Source organism: Eublepharis macularius, chromosome 9 (genome assembly GCF_028583425.1).
Source record: "Eublepharis macularius isolate TG4126 chromosome 9, MPM_Emac_v1.0, whole genome shotgun sequence".
NCBI lineage: Eukaryota > Metazoa > Chordata > Lepidosauria > Squamata > Eublepharidae > Eublepharis > Eublepharis macularius.
The window spans coordinates 102,653,277-102,668,740 of record NC_072798.1 but is presented as its reverse complement, the minus strand read 5'-3'; the positions used below and the strand labels follow the sequence as shown (position 1 = coordinate 102,668,740).

General features: G+C 40.7%; 1 protein-coding gene across 2 annotated transcripts in view; it reads left to right on the top strand.

Moving 5' to 3' along the window:
- The window catches only part of CACNA2D1 (calcium voltage-gated channel auxiliary subunit alpha2delta 1), a 565,021-nt gene that overhangs the window by 415,396 nt on the left and 134,161 nt on the right, over positions 1-15,464 (top strand). For both annotated transcript variants that reach the window (XM_054989047.1, XM_054989046.1), the window contains exons 8-10: positions 8,639-8,708; positions 9,927-9,977; positions 11,277-11,376. In XM_054989047.1, coding sequence (XP_054845022.1) covers positions 8,639-8,708; positions 9,927-9,977; positions 11,277-11,376 — 221 coding nt within the window. The remainder of the gene's footprint in view (positions 1-8,638; positions 8,709-9,926; positions 9,978-11,276; positions 11,377-15,464) is intronic.

The window sequence follows — 15,464 nt, the reverse complement described above, 5'->3', positions numbered from 1 at the left end:
AGGACAGTTGGGGGGGGGGGATTGTACAATCCCTTTTTCCATGTGGAGCAGTCAGCTCTGATAGCTTTCAACATTTTTTTTTAAAAAAGAACCAAAATGGTTTTCTGAAGAGCTCTCTGGGAGTTGGCCAAAAGCTGTGCGTGGAAAGGCAACTGACTTAGATTAAATTTCATTTGATGCCAAAGGATGGAACATTTCACATCCCATTCCTACTTTCTCTTCCACTCCTTCTTAATTACAGATGTAATTTAGATTGTAATTGTAAATCAATAGTTCATTATACCACTGCAGCAGGCAGCACATTTATTCTCTTTGTTATGTAAGATTTGCTTTATTGCTATTGAACAAGTTCGTTTCTATGCCACCTTCGAGGTCATCCAGGTTTCTTTGGTGCTTCCAAGCTCAACTAAAAAAAATCCTCCTTTTCAATTATTGAATATATGAAGTTCAAAATGACTGGGTCACACTCCAATATTTTAGCCTACCCATGAATCTCGCCTCACTTGTAAGCATAATGACTGCTGTGTGTCTGTGTTATGTGCTGTCAAGTTGCCTCCGACCTATGGCGATCCTATGAAGGAAAGACCTCCAAAATGTCCTATCATTAACAGACCAGCACACTGGAGGACGTGGCTTCTTTTATTGAGTCAAGCCATCTCGTTTTAGGCCTTCCTCTTTTCCTAGCTTTAGCGACTTTTCCAGAGAATTTTGTCTTCTCATGATGGGACCAAAGTACGATAGCCTCAATCTTGTCATTTTAGCTTCTAGGGAGAATTCAGGCTTGATTTGATCTAGTACCCACTTATTGGCTTTTTGGCTATCCATGGTATTCATCGTCAAAAGTATCCATCATATTTCCAGTTCATTTGTATAGTTCTTTGGTGTATTGTTTCCATCTTTCCTTTATTTTGTCCTGATCAGATACTGTATTTCTGTGTTGATCTTTTAGCGTTCCAAGCCGTGCTTTGAATGTCCCTTTGATTTCTCAGATTTTTGGAACAGATCTCTTGTTCTTCCTTTTTTGTTGTTCTATTTCTTTGCACTGGTTATTATAATAGATTTCTTTGTCTCTGCATACAAGTCACTGAAAAGCTGCATTTAGAATTTTGACCCTATTTCTGTTGCCTTTTGCTTTTGCTTCTTGTCTATCTTTTGCAGTTTTAAGCGTTCCTCAGTCATCCATTTAGGCTTCTCCTTTCTTTTGGCTACAGGAATAGTCTTTGCACATTCATCCTTGATAATATCTCTGGTTTCAGTCCATAGTTCTTCTGGTTCACAATCAATTAAACTTAGTATTGCAAATCTGTTCCTTACCTGGTCTTTAAATTCTTCTGGAATATTATTTAGATTGTATTTTGGCATCATGATTCTTTTAATGTTTCTCTTCAGCTTTATTCTAATTTTTGATATTAGCAACTCATGATCTGTACTGCAATCAGCTCCTGGTCTTGTTTTAGCAGAGAGAATAGAGCTTTTCCATTTTCTGCTTCCAATTATGTACTCTATTTGGTTCCTGTATCGATCACTTGGTGATTTCCGTGTATACAATGTTCTCTTTGGTTGCCCGAGGCATGTATTAGCAATGAAAAGGTTGTTGGCTTCACAACATTCTATGAGCCGCTCTTCTGCTTCATTTTGTGATCCTAGTCCAAATTTCCCAACTATGTTTGATTCTGCTTTATCTCCTACTTTTGCATTCCAGTCACCTATAATTATCAGCATATCTTGTTTAAGTGTACAGTCAATTTCTTCCTGGACACTGGTGTAAAAGTTTTCAATTTCTTCCTCCTCACAATCTGTAGTTGGAGCATAAACTTGAATGATGGTTATCAGAACAGGCTTTCCCTGAAGTCTGATTGATACTACTTAGTCAGACTTTGTGTTGTAGCTCTTGACTGCTTGTGCTATGTCTCACCTCACTATTACAGCAACACTGTTTCTTTTGAGATCATTTCCGCAGTAAAACACAGTGTGGTTTTCTGACTGATAATGTCCTGTGTGTCGGACACTCACCCCCAGGACTGCCATGTTTAAATGTTCCATTTCCTATTTTACAATGTCTAGCTTACCTGGTTTCATACCTCTCATGTTCCATGTTCTTATTGGGTGTGTTGCACAGCTTTGGACGTTCCTTTTATATCTATTCACGTCCACAACTGCACATCCTTTCGGCTTTAATCCAGTCCCATCACTAAGAATGGCGCTATTTGTACTTGTCCTCAGCTCTTCCCCAGTAGCCAATTGAGTGCCATCCGACCTGGGGGTCCTGTCTTCCAGCACTATATGTTTTTTTCATTTTGGATTGTCTCATCATAGGTTTTCAAGATACGAGATTAGCAGAAGTGGCTTACCATTGTCTTCTTCTACTTCGCAGTACTAACCAGGGTTAGATGAAGTGACACTTCCGTTGTCTGTGAAAGATCAGTGTCACCTTCCACTACGGCTGCTACCCAATAGCTAGCTTTCAAGAATTCCTCCACTCCCATCACCACTGAAACCGTCAATTCTCTTCTGCTGATGTGACCGTTGATTCCTGAAGGGGGTGGATGCATCTTCGTCTGGTGTCTCAGCTTTGACCATTCCGCTTTGAGTGACTCTTCCAGGAGTTTAGACTCTTGACCAAGCCTGCGATCCTGACGGTGTTGCTCTCAGCTTCACTGACACACTCAAACCCCCTCACTATGTTAAGTTGTGTATCCAAGAGGGAGATAATGGCTGCTACCCTAGTTCAAATAAAATTTCCCTTCATTATCTTATAAAAGTAATCTGGTTGGATCTGATCAGTTTTTGAATTGATAAAATAGGGAGAGAGGGGACCTCTTTAGTACCCAAAATGTAATGGGACCTACATGGACCAAGAGCCATGTGGGACTGAGACTGTAGTAAGAAAAGAGTTTGAGAAAGATTGAAAAAACTGAGTGGATCCAACCCGTTGTCATGGATTCATGGCTGTTTGCTCTCAGGTGCAGAACTTGTGTTATTTATGTAATGTCTTATATTGAAGATCACATTGAAGGCTTGTGAGGGATCTTATGTGGGGAATAAACAATTGGGAAATTGCCCACCATACTGCTGTGCAACTGACCTCTAAGATTAGATGGGTTTTTGCAAGTGGCATCCCTTCTGTCATGAAAGAGTTACGCTGATGTTTTTGTCAAGCTAATGATAGCAACTGATAAATCGGTTAAAACCGATTAGGTGTAAACTCTTCCCTCCACAAAAGGGTGGGTATTATTCTCAATGACGTAACCCTAAGACTGACAGTTGGCTAATCAATTTATTGGGGGGCAATTGACTTTTCCTGCGCCTACGCAGGGATAGAGTTACAGATCAGTTACGGTCCTAGTTACAGGAATGAAAGGATAGAGAGAAAAAGTAAAGGAACAAGGAACAAGATGGAGTTTTGTTAGGCTGCTTAATATTTTCTTTCCATGTACCCTTTTCTCTAACTTTTGTAGTAAACCTTTTTCTTAGAAGCTAAACACACACATGTCTGAGCTACCTTATCCTGCTTTGTGTGCCTTTATTTGCTCTGCCAAACTTTACCAAGTGAGGTAAAGACTCATGAAGTGAGCTGTGACTCACAAAAGCTCATACTCTACCACTAATTTTGCTAGTCCTGTAGGTGCTACCGTCATGTCTGTGTCACATCCTTGCCACTACTTAATGCTGACTTGTTGTTCTGAACCAATGTTTCATGCTATAACTTGATGTCATATTGCCATAACCATAACTGTTTGCTTTCACAGGCTTATTGACGCTGCAGGTGCCTTAGCGAATGGACTGTAGAAACCTTCAGTGCTTCTGACCTTGTATACTGCTCACTCCCAGGCACTGCTGTGTCTCAGCTTTGATCTCTTGCTTTCTCAGTGTCTCAACTTGATAGTACAAATATGTGAGACGTTCTCAGGATGGGTTCCCGCCAAAAGTCTTGTTTTACTGTTGGGAGGAGGAAGGAGTAAACGGGTGGGTTAAGAGGAAGGATTTTCCCACATTTCCATTCCTGTCAACCTGCTCTTACTACTTAGATGTTTACCTTGCAACTGAGTAATCCTATGGACGTATCTGTGGAATTGATCTGATTTCTGAATAAAGCCATTTAACCAAGAGCCTGGATTTCTTGCTGCAGTGGTACAGGGATCTATCTGACATAGCCTGTCACCCATAGCCTGACAGCTACTGGACTCTTGCTCTTTTCTGCTGCTACAGACAAACATGGCTACTCATCTTGATCTAATTAAATCTAAGACTGATTTAGAATCAGATTTACTATAAAATGTATTGAATTTTCAATAAGCCCCCATACAAATAGATTTTTCTCACCTAGATCTTCATGAAATTTCTTTCAACACAACCCCAACTGTAATGTGCTATCTACTGAGAAATCTTTCACATGTGACAGCAATATAAAAACACGATTGGTTTTAGATTTAGCTGATTATTCAGACTTTCAATCATGTGACATTCTACTTAGTCAAAAAGTGATGCTATGTCCAGATGCAAGATGAGCTACATAAATCATTCGAAGGTGACAGGAAAAGTTACGTGAGCACATCATCATTCCACTATTCTAACAACTAAAGAACTGTTTATCTACTACGGTTCACTACTTTTAATTGGTTATCAAAGATTAAAGGAACATCTGTGAGAGCCAGTTTGGTGTCATGGTTAAGAGTGGCAGGACTCTAATCTGGAGAGCCAGGTTTGATTCCCCACTCCTCCTCTTGAAGCCTTGACCTTTGTTCAGTCACAGCTCTGCCAGAGCTCTCTCAGCCCCACCCACCTCACAGGGTGATGGTTGTGAGGAGAATAATAACACACTTTGTAAACCGCTCTGAGTGAGTGTTAAGTTGTCCTGAAGGGCAGTATATAAATTGAATGTTGTTGTTGTTGTTGTTACAGTATGTAATCTGTTAAAAATTACAGAGTTCATACATAGTTCACTAGAATATACATGTCCAAGTAGATATAATGTGTTCTATCCCATATTCCTGTTATATGGCCTTTCCAAAAACAACATTTATAACCCGTCATTTTCTTCAGTGGGGACCTGAAGCCGCTTACGTTATTCTCTTCACCTCCATCTTCCTTATTGGTCTCCCTTTCTAGTACTGACCCTGCTTAGCTGCTGAGATCTGACAAAATCGGGCTATCCCATGCCGCCTTCCCTCCTTCTCTTGCCTCCACTCCAGAGAAAATCTTCTAGATGACTATAATGCTCCCATTTAATGGCATTTGTGAGGGCCTGCCGATTGAACATGTCCATTAGATGAACATCTAGTAATTGTTAGGGCTGCATAGGACAGTGATTCTGGTATCATGGGATATATTTTTGCAATTTGCTTTAAATTGTGGTTTTGAGATTGATCTGTTTCCTTAATGACATTTATTTCAGGTTGCCAAGTCCCCCCTTTTAATTACCTGGTATTGGGAGTGGGGGGCATTGGGCACTTACCTCTCTTTGCCAGGTACAACAACATGGGCGTGCATCCACTATGATGACATCGCTTCTGGTCTGACCCAGAACTAACAGCATCACGGTGGGGCCAATTCTTTAGGAATCAGCCCAACACATAATGTTTTCGCTATATTTTGGGCTGAGTACTAAAAAAGTCACCCTCGGTGCAACACCATCCCTTCCAGGATGTGATGTCATTGGCCACAGATGTGGCTGCATTCATGCCCATTTCTCCAGATTCCTCACTAGGTTCCCACCAATGGTGGACCATCTCCAGGAAGCCTGCTTCCTCCCACCAATGCCAGCAGTCGGTGAGCAGAGACTACAAGGGTGGGAGATTGCCCATCCTCAGCGGGAACCTAGCAAGCCTAAACGTATTGTCAGCTGCCTTGGGCAGAATAGAGGAATGCAGCGCTGAGACTTTGTGATTGGCTCCTTGGGTCACATGCTGGAACCAGTCAGGTGATTCCCAAACCAGGAGTGAATCTGTAGCCGAGGAAGTACTGTGGTTGTACACCAGCTGCTGCAGCTCAGCTGGCTCTGTGGACTGTAATGCAGGTTGCAGGGTACTGAGTCTGGATTCCTCCATTTTATCCTCACAACCACGCCGCGGTGCAAATAGGACTAATAGACCCAAGGTCACCTGCTAAACTTCATGGAAGGATTTGAACCCAAGTCTCCTGTTTTACCAGCCTAACTTTTCAGTATTATTTGGGCTGTTGTGTAGTTGTAAGGAGGATGCCTGCCTTTTATTCTGTGAGCAAATTGGGGGAACATACCTCTTTTGGAGTTGAGAATGTAATGTATCTCTGAATGGGGATTTGAACCTGGCTCTCCAGACCTTAGTCTAGCCACTACACCATGCAAGATCCATGGAAGAATTCATTGTGTTATAGTAGAACCTTCTCCATACATGTTCTGTGTCCTGTGCTAGTTCTTAATTTTGGAAAAATAATTAGCAAGCAGGTAATGGTAAAAATAGCTTTAAAGTAATTCAAAAGCATATAAATAAAAATGAAGACATGAAGTACATTGGGAAGTTATAGTTTTAATTATTTTTGTATTATCAAATTAATTTCCCCTGGTAATATTGAAATTTACGAAGAGATATAATAATCACAAATATTTACAGCTTTTCAGTAAAAGTTCTGTCGAGATGAAGGTAGTCAGTAGTGAGGGTCATGGTTCCACAAAAATTAAACACCTTACAGTTCAGTTCCCTTCAGTGGGAGAAGTGATGATGTGTCCTTAAATCTCTCCCATTAAAACAAATGGAACATTAAGTAAGCAAAGCATTACACTCTGCGGTAACTCAAAATGCAAACCTAAGCACTGGGGTTACCAACCTCAAGGCTGGGCCTGGAGTTCTCCCCAAATTGCAACTGATCTCCAGACTACAGAGATGAGTTCCCCTGGAGGAAGTGGCAGCTTAAGAGGGCAGGCTCTATGGCATCACATCCCCTGCTGAATGCCCAGGTGCTGCCCCCAAATCTCCAGGGATTTCCTGATCCAGAATTGGCAGACCTGTTCATTGGAGTTGTGTGTGTGTGTTATGTGCTGTCAAGTTGCGTTTGACCTATGGTGACCCTGGAGGACGTGGCTTTTTTTTACTGAGTCCAGCCATCTCGTTTTAGGTCTTCCTCTTTTCCCGCTGCCTTCTGCTTTTCCTAGCATCATTGACTTTTCCAGAGACTCTTGTCTTCTCATGATGTGGCCAAAGTACGATAGCCTCAGTTTTGTCATTTCACCTTCTAAGGAGAATTCAGGCTTGATTTGATCTAGTACCCACTTATTTGTTTTTTGGCCATTCGTGATATCAGCAAAATTCTCCTCCAGCAGCACATTTCAAATTACTTGATTTTCTTCCTGTCGGCTTTCTTCACTGTCCAGCTTTCACATCCATACATAGGAATGAGAAATGCCAGAGTCTGGATTATCTTGATCTTGGTTCCCAGAGAGACGTCTTTATCTTTAAGGATCTTCTCTCGCTCCCTCACAGCTCCTCTTCCAAGTCTCAGAGGTCTTCTGATTTCTTCATTGCAGTCTCCCTGTTGGTTGATGATTGAGCCAAGGAATGGAAAACCATTTTATTGTTCATTGCCAGCTTTAAAATTGTGTAATCCCTCAGTAGTCATTACTTTTATCTTCTTGAGGTTCAGATGTAATCCTGCTTTGCCACTACCCCAGGGTGTGACACTGTTTAGGATTGAACTATAAGCTGTATTGCACTTGGTAGGATTTGCTTTTGAGCAGACAAGCATAGGATGGCATAGGTGCTTGACTCCGGCCGGATCATGTGTAGGTGTATATATAATTAGATCGGTCTAACTGTTAGGAAATGAGTTTTTGTAGTCCAAAATTATTTTTAGAGCAGGAAAGGCTTTCTGCGTCATAATGATAAGTTGCTTTTGCTTTTGACAAAGCGGCAGGGCCACATATTGTTTGGATTTTACCAAATCTGGTATTACTTTGAGGAAAGCAGATTAGTGTACAAGGGAGTGATGCCAAATCAATATGAATAAGTTTAAAACTCTGAATGGTAACCATTCATTGAGTGGTTTAACGATCATAACTGTATGTTTAACAAGGACCCCTTTCTGAGTCAACATTGTTCAAAGGTAAAAGCAAGGAACCAAGAAAGCTTTAAGGCCTTCCAGGGCAAATTTTATTGCAAATGAATGATTCATTCCAGAAATAGCATTCATAGAAACAATAGCCTAATAGCCATTCTGTTATATGGTCCAATTTGCTCATGAAAGCTCCAGCAGTGAATCTCCTACTAATGGCAAAATATTGACATCATACTGCTCCATTTCCCCCAGTTGGGGGAGGGGGGAGTCTACTCCACAACTGCAAACCACACACAGACATTGACAATATACCAGCTGTGAATGCAAGAGCCCTCCCCTATTGCTGATGCTTACTAGTATCTGCTATACAGAGACGGAACACACAGGTCCTATTTTGCTGTCATGACTATGCTAGTCCGACCCTCCATGAATTTCTCTGTTTTGGGGGGACAACTGTCTCCCATTTTCATTTGCTGAAGTACGATCCACCAATGCAAACAGTTTCATAGATGTCAAAGTGATTGTGATATTTACTGTTTGAGATGAGATTAGTTTTAACTGCTTATCAATTACATGGTGTCATTAACCCATTTCTTTTTTCATATTGCAGCTTCCCCATGGGTAGACAAAAGTCGAACCCAGAACAAGATCGATCTGTATGACGTCCGTAGAAGACCATGGTAAGCAAGTACGAGCCAGGTGGAAAACTTGCCCTCTTCTTTATGTAGCTCAGTTTTCTGTGTTTTCTCAAAAAACTGTTCCAGATAACTTCAGATGCAAAGGGCCTTAATTAAAAATGCTTGATTAAAACCTCATTATGTACAAAAGCAGTGGTTAGCTTAAAAGCTACAGATGGCTTTAAGCTAGGTTCCTGTCCAGGCATATCATGGTAAGAGCTATTGTTCCAATAGTACGGTTTTGGCAACATGTTGTTATTTGATAGCCATCAACATATTTTGAGGTGGCAGAAGAATGTAGTACCAACCAGTGTGAAAGTAATATTGCCCTTTATAAATGCTGCGGATGGGCTTGGGTCCAGGCTAGAAATTTTTGCTAGTGCCAGAATTTCTGCTCGTTTTCCTGCCTCCCCCCTCCTGCAACATCCCAGGATGCCCCCCAAAATCCTGTTCTCAGAGAAGAAGGATCACCAACACCACCCAGAATCATTTTGAGTTATCGTGGGAGGGGAAGGTGGGAAAATCACATTCCATGATCAAAAAATCCCTGCAGTGGAAATGTAGAAGATGACCATGGTCTATGCTGGCTCCAGCACAAAGTCTGTAAACCTGTTCCATCCTTGTATGAAGGGGAGTACACGATGTGTATGAAAGACTGATTGGAGTTAACTATGTATGTATATTTATTTTATTTTATGTATATTTTATGTGCCCTGATCTGGATAGCCCAGGCAAACCCAATCACGTCAGATCTTGGAAGCTAAACAGGGTCAGGCTTTGTCAGTAATTATATGGGAGACTTCCAAGGAAGACCAGGGTTGCTATGCAGAGGCAGGCAATGACAATCCACCTTTTAGTCCTTTGCCTTGAAAACCACAGCGGGGGGGGGGGGGGGGGCTCCGTACATCAGCTATGACTTGACGGCACTTTCTACCACCATATATATGCCACTATTTATGGCAGTTGCTTAACTTGCCTGAGTTATTGCCATACATCACTTAGAAAAGTGAACCCCTCTGCCCTTGTGACAGCCAAGTCTGAATTTGCCTCCTCCTGAACCTTGGTTTACCCAGAAAAAGGAATGTTGACAAATTTGTGTGTGTGTGTGTCTGTTTCCTGTTAGATTTGTCTCTGCTTTTGACCTCACAAGTTCTATGGATCAAACACTAGCGTGATATTTTTTAAAAAAACTGTCCATATTTCATATTTTTTCCCTTTCAGGTACATCCAAGGAGCTGCATCTCCCAAAGATATGCTCATTCTAGTAGATGCGTAAGTGACTCAAATTAGAAATGAATGTGGGAAAGAGGTTTTTTTTTTTTTCTTTCCAGCAAGAAGAGGTCAAAAGAACTACTGGGAAATATTGTTAAATTGGAAGTGGACGGACTGATCAAAATTATTCTTATGAAGATTTCTTGTCAGCATCTGAGTTCCTAAAGAAACCAGCTGAATATAAACTGAACTATATATTTTTCTAGACTTCTCTGTTTTCTTTTTTTCAATTTATCCTTTTTAAAAAATGAAAAACAGTCTCAGAAATTGCAGGAAAATGGCAATGAAGGAAGTTTTATCCTTTCCCTTTCCGTCTGTTTTCCTTGTCTGGATTATGTTCCCAACTGCTTTTCATCTTGGGGAATAAAAAATATAGTTATCTGATCCTATTCTCCCTTATTGCAAAAAGCAACCATGGGCTATGTTGAGCGGGAGAGGGGGGAGCCAGGAGAAAAAGGGTTAAGGAGCTGCTACCTTTTCTCTGCCATTCCTCCACTGAAATTTGCAGCCTCTGAGGCTGCTTTTCAGTTTAAAAAGGACATGGAAGAGAGCTGTGCGGTTTTGTTGGGCTCTCAGGCACAGGCATTTGGTAGTACATGTGGTGAAATACACAAAAATGATGGAGAACTGGGTAAAGGATTTATTGAAGAATGAATGAGCTTGGGTTGGAGCCTTTGGGGAGAAGAGCTCTCTATGGGCTATGCCAAATCCCCCGAATTCAGCATCCCTGACTCAGTGGCTGCTTTCCAGTCCCACTTAGTATTGCTCATGTGTTATTTATTCTCCCTGCACGTGCTTTATTTTATATGCACAGTGCTGTGTGTGTATTTTTCAAGATGTTTGGAAATATGAAGGAAAACAATTAAATGCCCGGTAAATGAACATTTTCAAGTAAAATGCCTTGTTTCATGTTAGTAGGGTATAGAATTACTGGCTTCTGTATGCTAAAAAAAAACCCTGACGACCAGTTTCTACATTTGAGAAATTAGCACAAGTGGTCTCAAACACGAGAGTTAGCTGTCCTTGAAAGGGGAATCATTTCCATGTTGTTAAAAGCTTGCTTCTTTGTAGTGGTAGAAGTAACTCTCTAAAGTTGAACAAGAATGTATAGAAACTATAATTGAATTTTTCCTAGTACTATGGGGGAATGGATGAGCATCTACTGTAAGGAAAGTGTCCTAAAAAAGTAGTGTGTGGGTAGATCCTTGGGTTTCAAAAACAATCTGTGGACTTTTTCATACATACTGCATTCTATCAATTGACAGGTTGCTTTTTTTAAAAAACAAAACTTCTTTGTAGGAGCGGCAGCGTCAGTGGATTGACGCTGAAGCTGATCCGGACGTCTGTCATTGAGATGCTAGAAACCTTGTCCGATGACGATTTTGTGAATGTCGTTTCAGTAAGTACTTCTCTTTAACTATGGCTCAAGGAAGTTACTTTGAAAGTGCTTGAGATGCATGTTGAAATTGAAGCTGCCCTTCTCTTATTAAATTGAAGGTAAATTTGTGTTAGATTGACTGTCATAGAATATGGAAATGGGGGGCGGGGGGAAGCAACGTTCCTCTCTGAAACAGTGGGAGCTCATAAACAGGTCTCTAGCTATCTTGAAATGGCTAAGTCCAGCTATATCCTACTCACTTGAACTTCTATAAAACAAGAGATGGTGGATTTCAGAAAGCAGAGGAAGCCACTCTTGTCTGGTGCAGGGAGGGGATGCCTCTTAATTTTTAAAGAAATTATACTGCTCTAGAAATGGCAGAAATATGGAGATGAATAATCCTATAGGTTAGTGGTTTTTGGAATCTCTGCTATAAGTGAGTCTTTTTCGTCTGCTGAGAAATCTCTGTCTGCTTGCTGCAGGAACTCAGAACATTACAGAGGTCTACAGGTCATGTCCGAGGAGACTACCAATTATTTACCCCTTGTAAACATTCAAATATATTTTGAGTTCGTTTAGTGAATTTGTATGCCGTCTGTTCAAAGACCTGCTCAAAGCACTTACCTGTGAAAAATCCAGTAAATCCAACCCAGTAGCAATCCAATTTTAAAAACAACAACAACAAAATGAACATCTCCAGCAATAAAACCATCCCAGTTGTACCAGTTATAGAGCTATCATCAATGCAGGAAGGAAATATGCCACAAAACACCGAAAGGTGGAATAAAACTGTCAGTTGGATGCCCGGGCAAACAGGAACGTTTTAACGTGATGCCTAACAAGCAGTAGGCTAAACGCCAAGTAAGCTTCAAATGGGAGGCATTACAGAGGCAAAGCATCACGAAGAAGACTTTGTCTTGATGTCTCACCCATCTCTGCTCCACAAGGCAGAGAGAGCAGAACTGGAGAGGAAGATCTTTGTCCCTTTATTTCTACAGCTCCACTTTTTCTTTGAATGTTGTTTACACAAATGGTCGTAAAAAATCGTGAATCTTTTCTGAAATCAGTTGGAGGGGAGAATTCAGCACTTAACTAAATCAGGATCTTTGGGCTGCAATATTTCCTGGCTTTCCTGAGAGCCAGCCCCACTGAATAAAATGGGGCTTGTTTCTGAGTATCATCATCGTTATTTATTACAGTCATAAGATCAGCATACAAATTATACAAAGGGAAAATACAATTAAAAGATTTTTTAAAGTTTAGGAGCTTTTAAAATGCAATTCCCGTAATTTAAGAATTAAAGCATGGAATTTAGCAACTTGACATGTAATTGTGACATGCTTACCAGATAAAAACCAGTGCAGCCTTACTTCTGAGTAGTCCAGTTTAGGATTGCCCCCTTTGTGCGCTAGCAGGATTATAAAACCATTAGAATCACTTCTACATTACTCCTTCTCATGAAAATGTAACCTTTTGCACATTACTGTGTGTGTGTATGTGTGATTTTGAAAAAAAAAATGCTTTCGAAACAGATGCCTTTCACAAAGAATACTTTTACAATGGAAGCTAGATATTGTTTGTGTCAAAGCATTACTCCTCAAGAGAAGGGAAACCCCACATACGGGATGCACAAAGCATCTCTTATTGCGAATTTCTGCACAGAGCTTTGATTTGGATCAGTTGTCAATTTAGAGTAGAAAAAACACTTCTCCAGGAAGATTACATAACAATTTGCATAACTTCGCTCTAAATTTGCATAAATATTCTATGATGTTTCATTGAAGTAGTTATGGATGATGAGATTTTAGTGGAAATCTTTGGTTTCCCTTTTCCATGAAAAGAAGATTTGTATGCTTAAAAAGAAAATCAAAACTTGATTATGCCAGGAGGCCCACTTCTATCCGTTGTTATCAAAACAGAATAACTTTGGCTGAGTCAGTTTTGGCTACTGGGGGAGTTTTTTATTTTTATTTTCCCATTTGGATGGGGAAAATGCAACATAGCAAATGCAAAGGGCAGGCTCCATCTTTAGTCTCAATCAATTAGTTAATTGATTTTTGTGTCCCTCTTTTCCTTTGACACCAACAACGGACAAGTGTGTGCTCCTTTGCTGCCACACCGGGAGGATTGCTGCCCGGTAGATGTTTGGGCCAGGCTGTAAACCTCACTTCCAATTTAAGGAGGCACCTGGTGCAAGAGAGCAACAGAAATTCTTGTAAGCCCTGCTGGGCCATTTACTTTTCTCCAGGACACTAACTCTGAGAGAGCAATCCTAAACAGATCTGCTCAGAATGCTACTCAGGTTTGTTCAATTGGGCTTACTCCTAGGAAAGTGTTTTCAGGATCACGCATACTCTTGGTTACTGCTACATTTGATACAAAATTCTGTGTTTGCTCTTGAGTCCACTGTGAATTTCTGCACTGGCAATAGTTGATAGTTCTTTATTTTACTTTATTTATAGTCTTTTATTTATTTATAGTCTTTTATTCTTGTGGAAACTCAAGGCAGATTACACAAATTAACAGCAATTCAGAAAGAGCAGTATCATAATACAAACAATTTAGTATAACTGAATTACAAAATTAGAGGGCAGCAAACTAAAACCATTATAAAATATACAATAAAACAGTAATGTATGTAATGTGATAAAACAGGATTACAAATAATTCAAAATCTCATCATTATAATCCATAATCTAAGTAATTTTTGTGAAATTTTATTTCACTTTTCATCTGGGGGAGCTCTGGGAGTGTATATAATTTTTATTTTCCTTTCCATTTCATTTTCACAATAACCCTGGGGGTAAACTTCCTTACTTCTGTTTGAGCGGAGATTTGAACTTGCATCTCTCCACCCCTTCTTTAGCATTCCCAACAACATCTGGAAATTCGTTACTGTTGACATGCAGCCCTTAATATATTCAGGCAGGCCAGTGCGTAACTCTCTGGGATTTACACCTATCAGTCATTTTCTAAGCAGTGTTGATTTAATCAGCCATGCCGTGTTTGGTGGAAACTCCCAGAGAACAGTGGCATGGAGGGGAGCAGTTGAGAATAGGAGCTTTAATAATTTTAGTTTTCTGTTTTTCATGGCGTCCTTGCAAGCGATTTCCAGTGTGGAAAAGGCTGCAGGAGGGATTTAAGCCCCCTAAAGGCTGTCAGGGATTAATATGTTCTAATTTCCCCTGGAATTTGCATTTCTGCTATCTGAAGCCGTACACTTTGTTGCGGAAAGGAAGCCCGCTGTTTAAAAGAGCTTAAATGTATGCATAATACAGCTGTTTCCCCACTAATCCGGTTATATGCTTTGATAATTCTAAGTGGTAGATGATAGGGGTTGCAATTCAGTCCCAGCATGCTATGATTTAGAGACGCTGTTTCTCATGTTGACTGAGAGAGTGTAATTTGTTTATGATTGTGGGTAAGCTGTGGTTTCCAGAGAAATGTCAGCCCTGTAGGAAAGCACTGTAGGCAAATTATAAAGGCCTTCTACTCCTGGTCTGTTTAAGATCACTTAGACAGTATAAAATGCAATCCCACATTTACCAATTTGGATCCAGAAATAAAATATTCTCACCACGCAAGGAAACAGTAGAGACTTAAGGAAATGGGAAGTTCATTACTTGGAGTAGCTTGTTATAGACATAACTTGGACGACCTTCGGCCAGTTATCCTCTCTCTCTTCCTCTCAGCCTAATGTAGTTCACAGGGTTGTTGGGGGGTGGGGGGTGGGATTATGTTTGCCTCCTTGCATTTGGTGGAACATAAGTGGAAGTAAAACGTGTAGAGAAAAAAGAAAGTGAGTTTCCATTTCTCCTTTTGCATTATTAGCAGGGCTTTTTTTCAGCAGGAACGTGGGGGAACGGAGTTCTGGAATCTCTTGAAAATGGTCACACAGCTGGTGGCCATGCCCCCTGATCTCCAGGCAGAGGGGAGTTTAGATTGCCCTCCACGCCACGGAGGGCAATCTAAACTCCCCTCTGTTTGGTGATCAGGGGGTGGGGCCACCAGCCATGTGACCATTTTCTCCAAGGGCAACCTACTGAGTTCTACCACCTCTTTTCCCAGAAAAAAAGCCCTGATTATTGGTATAACTTTTGGAAAGGGAC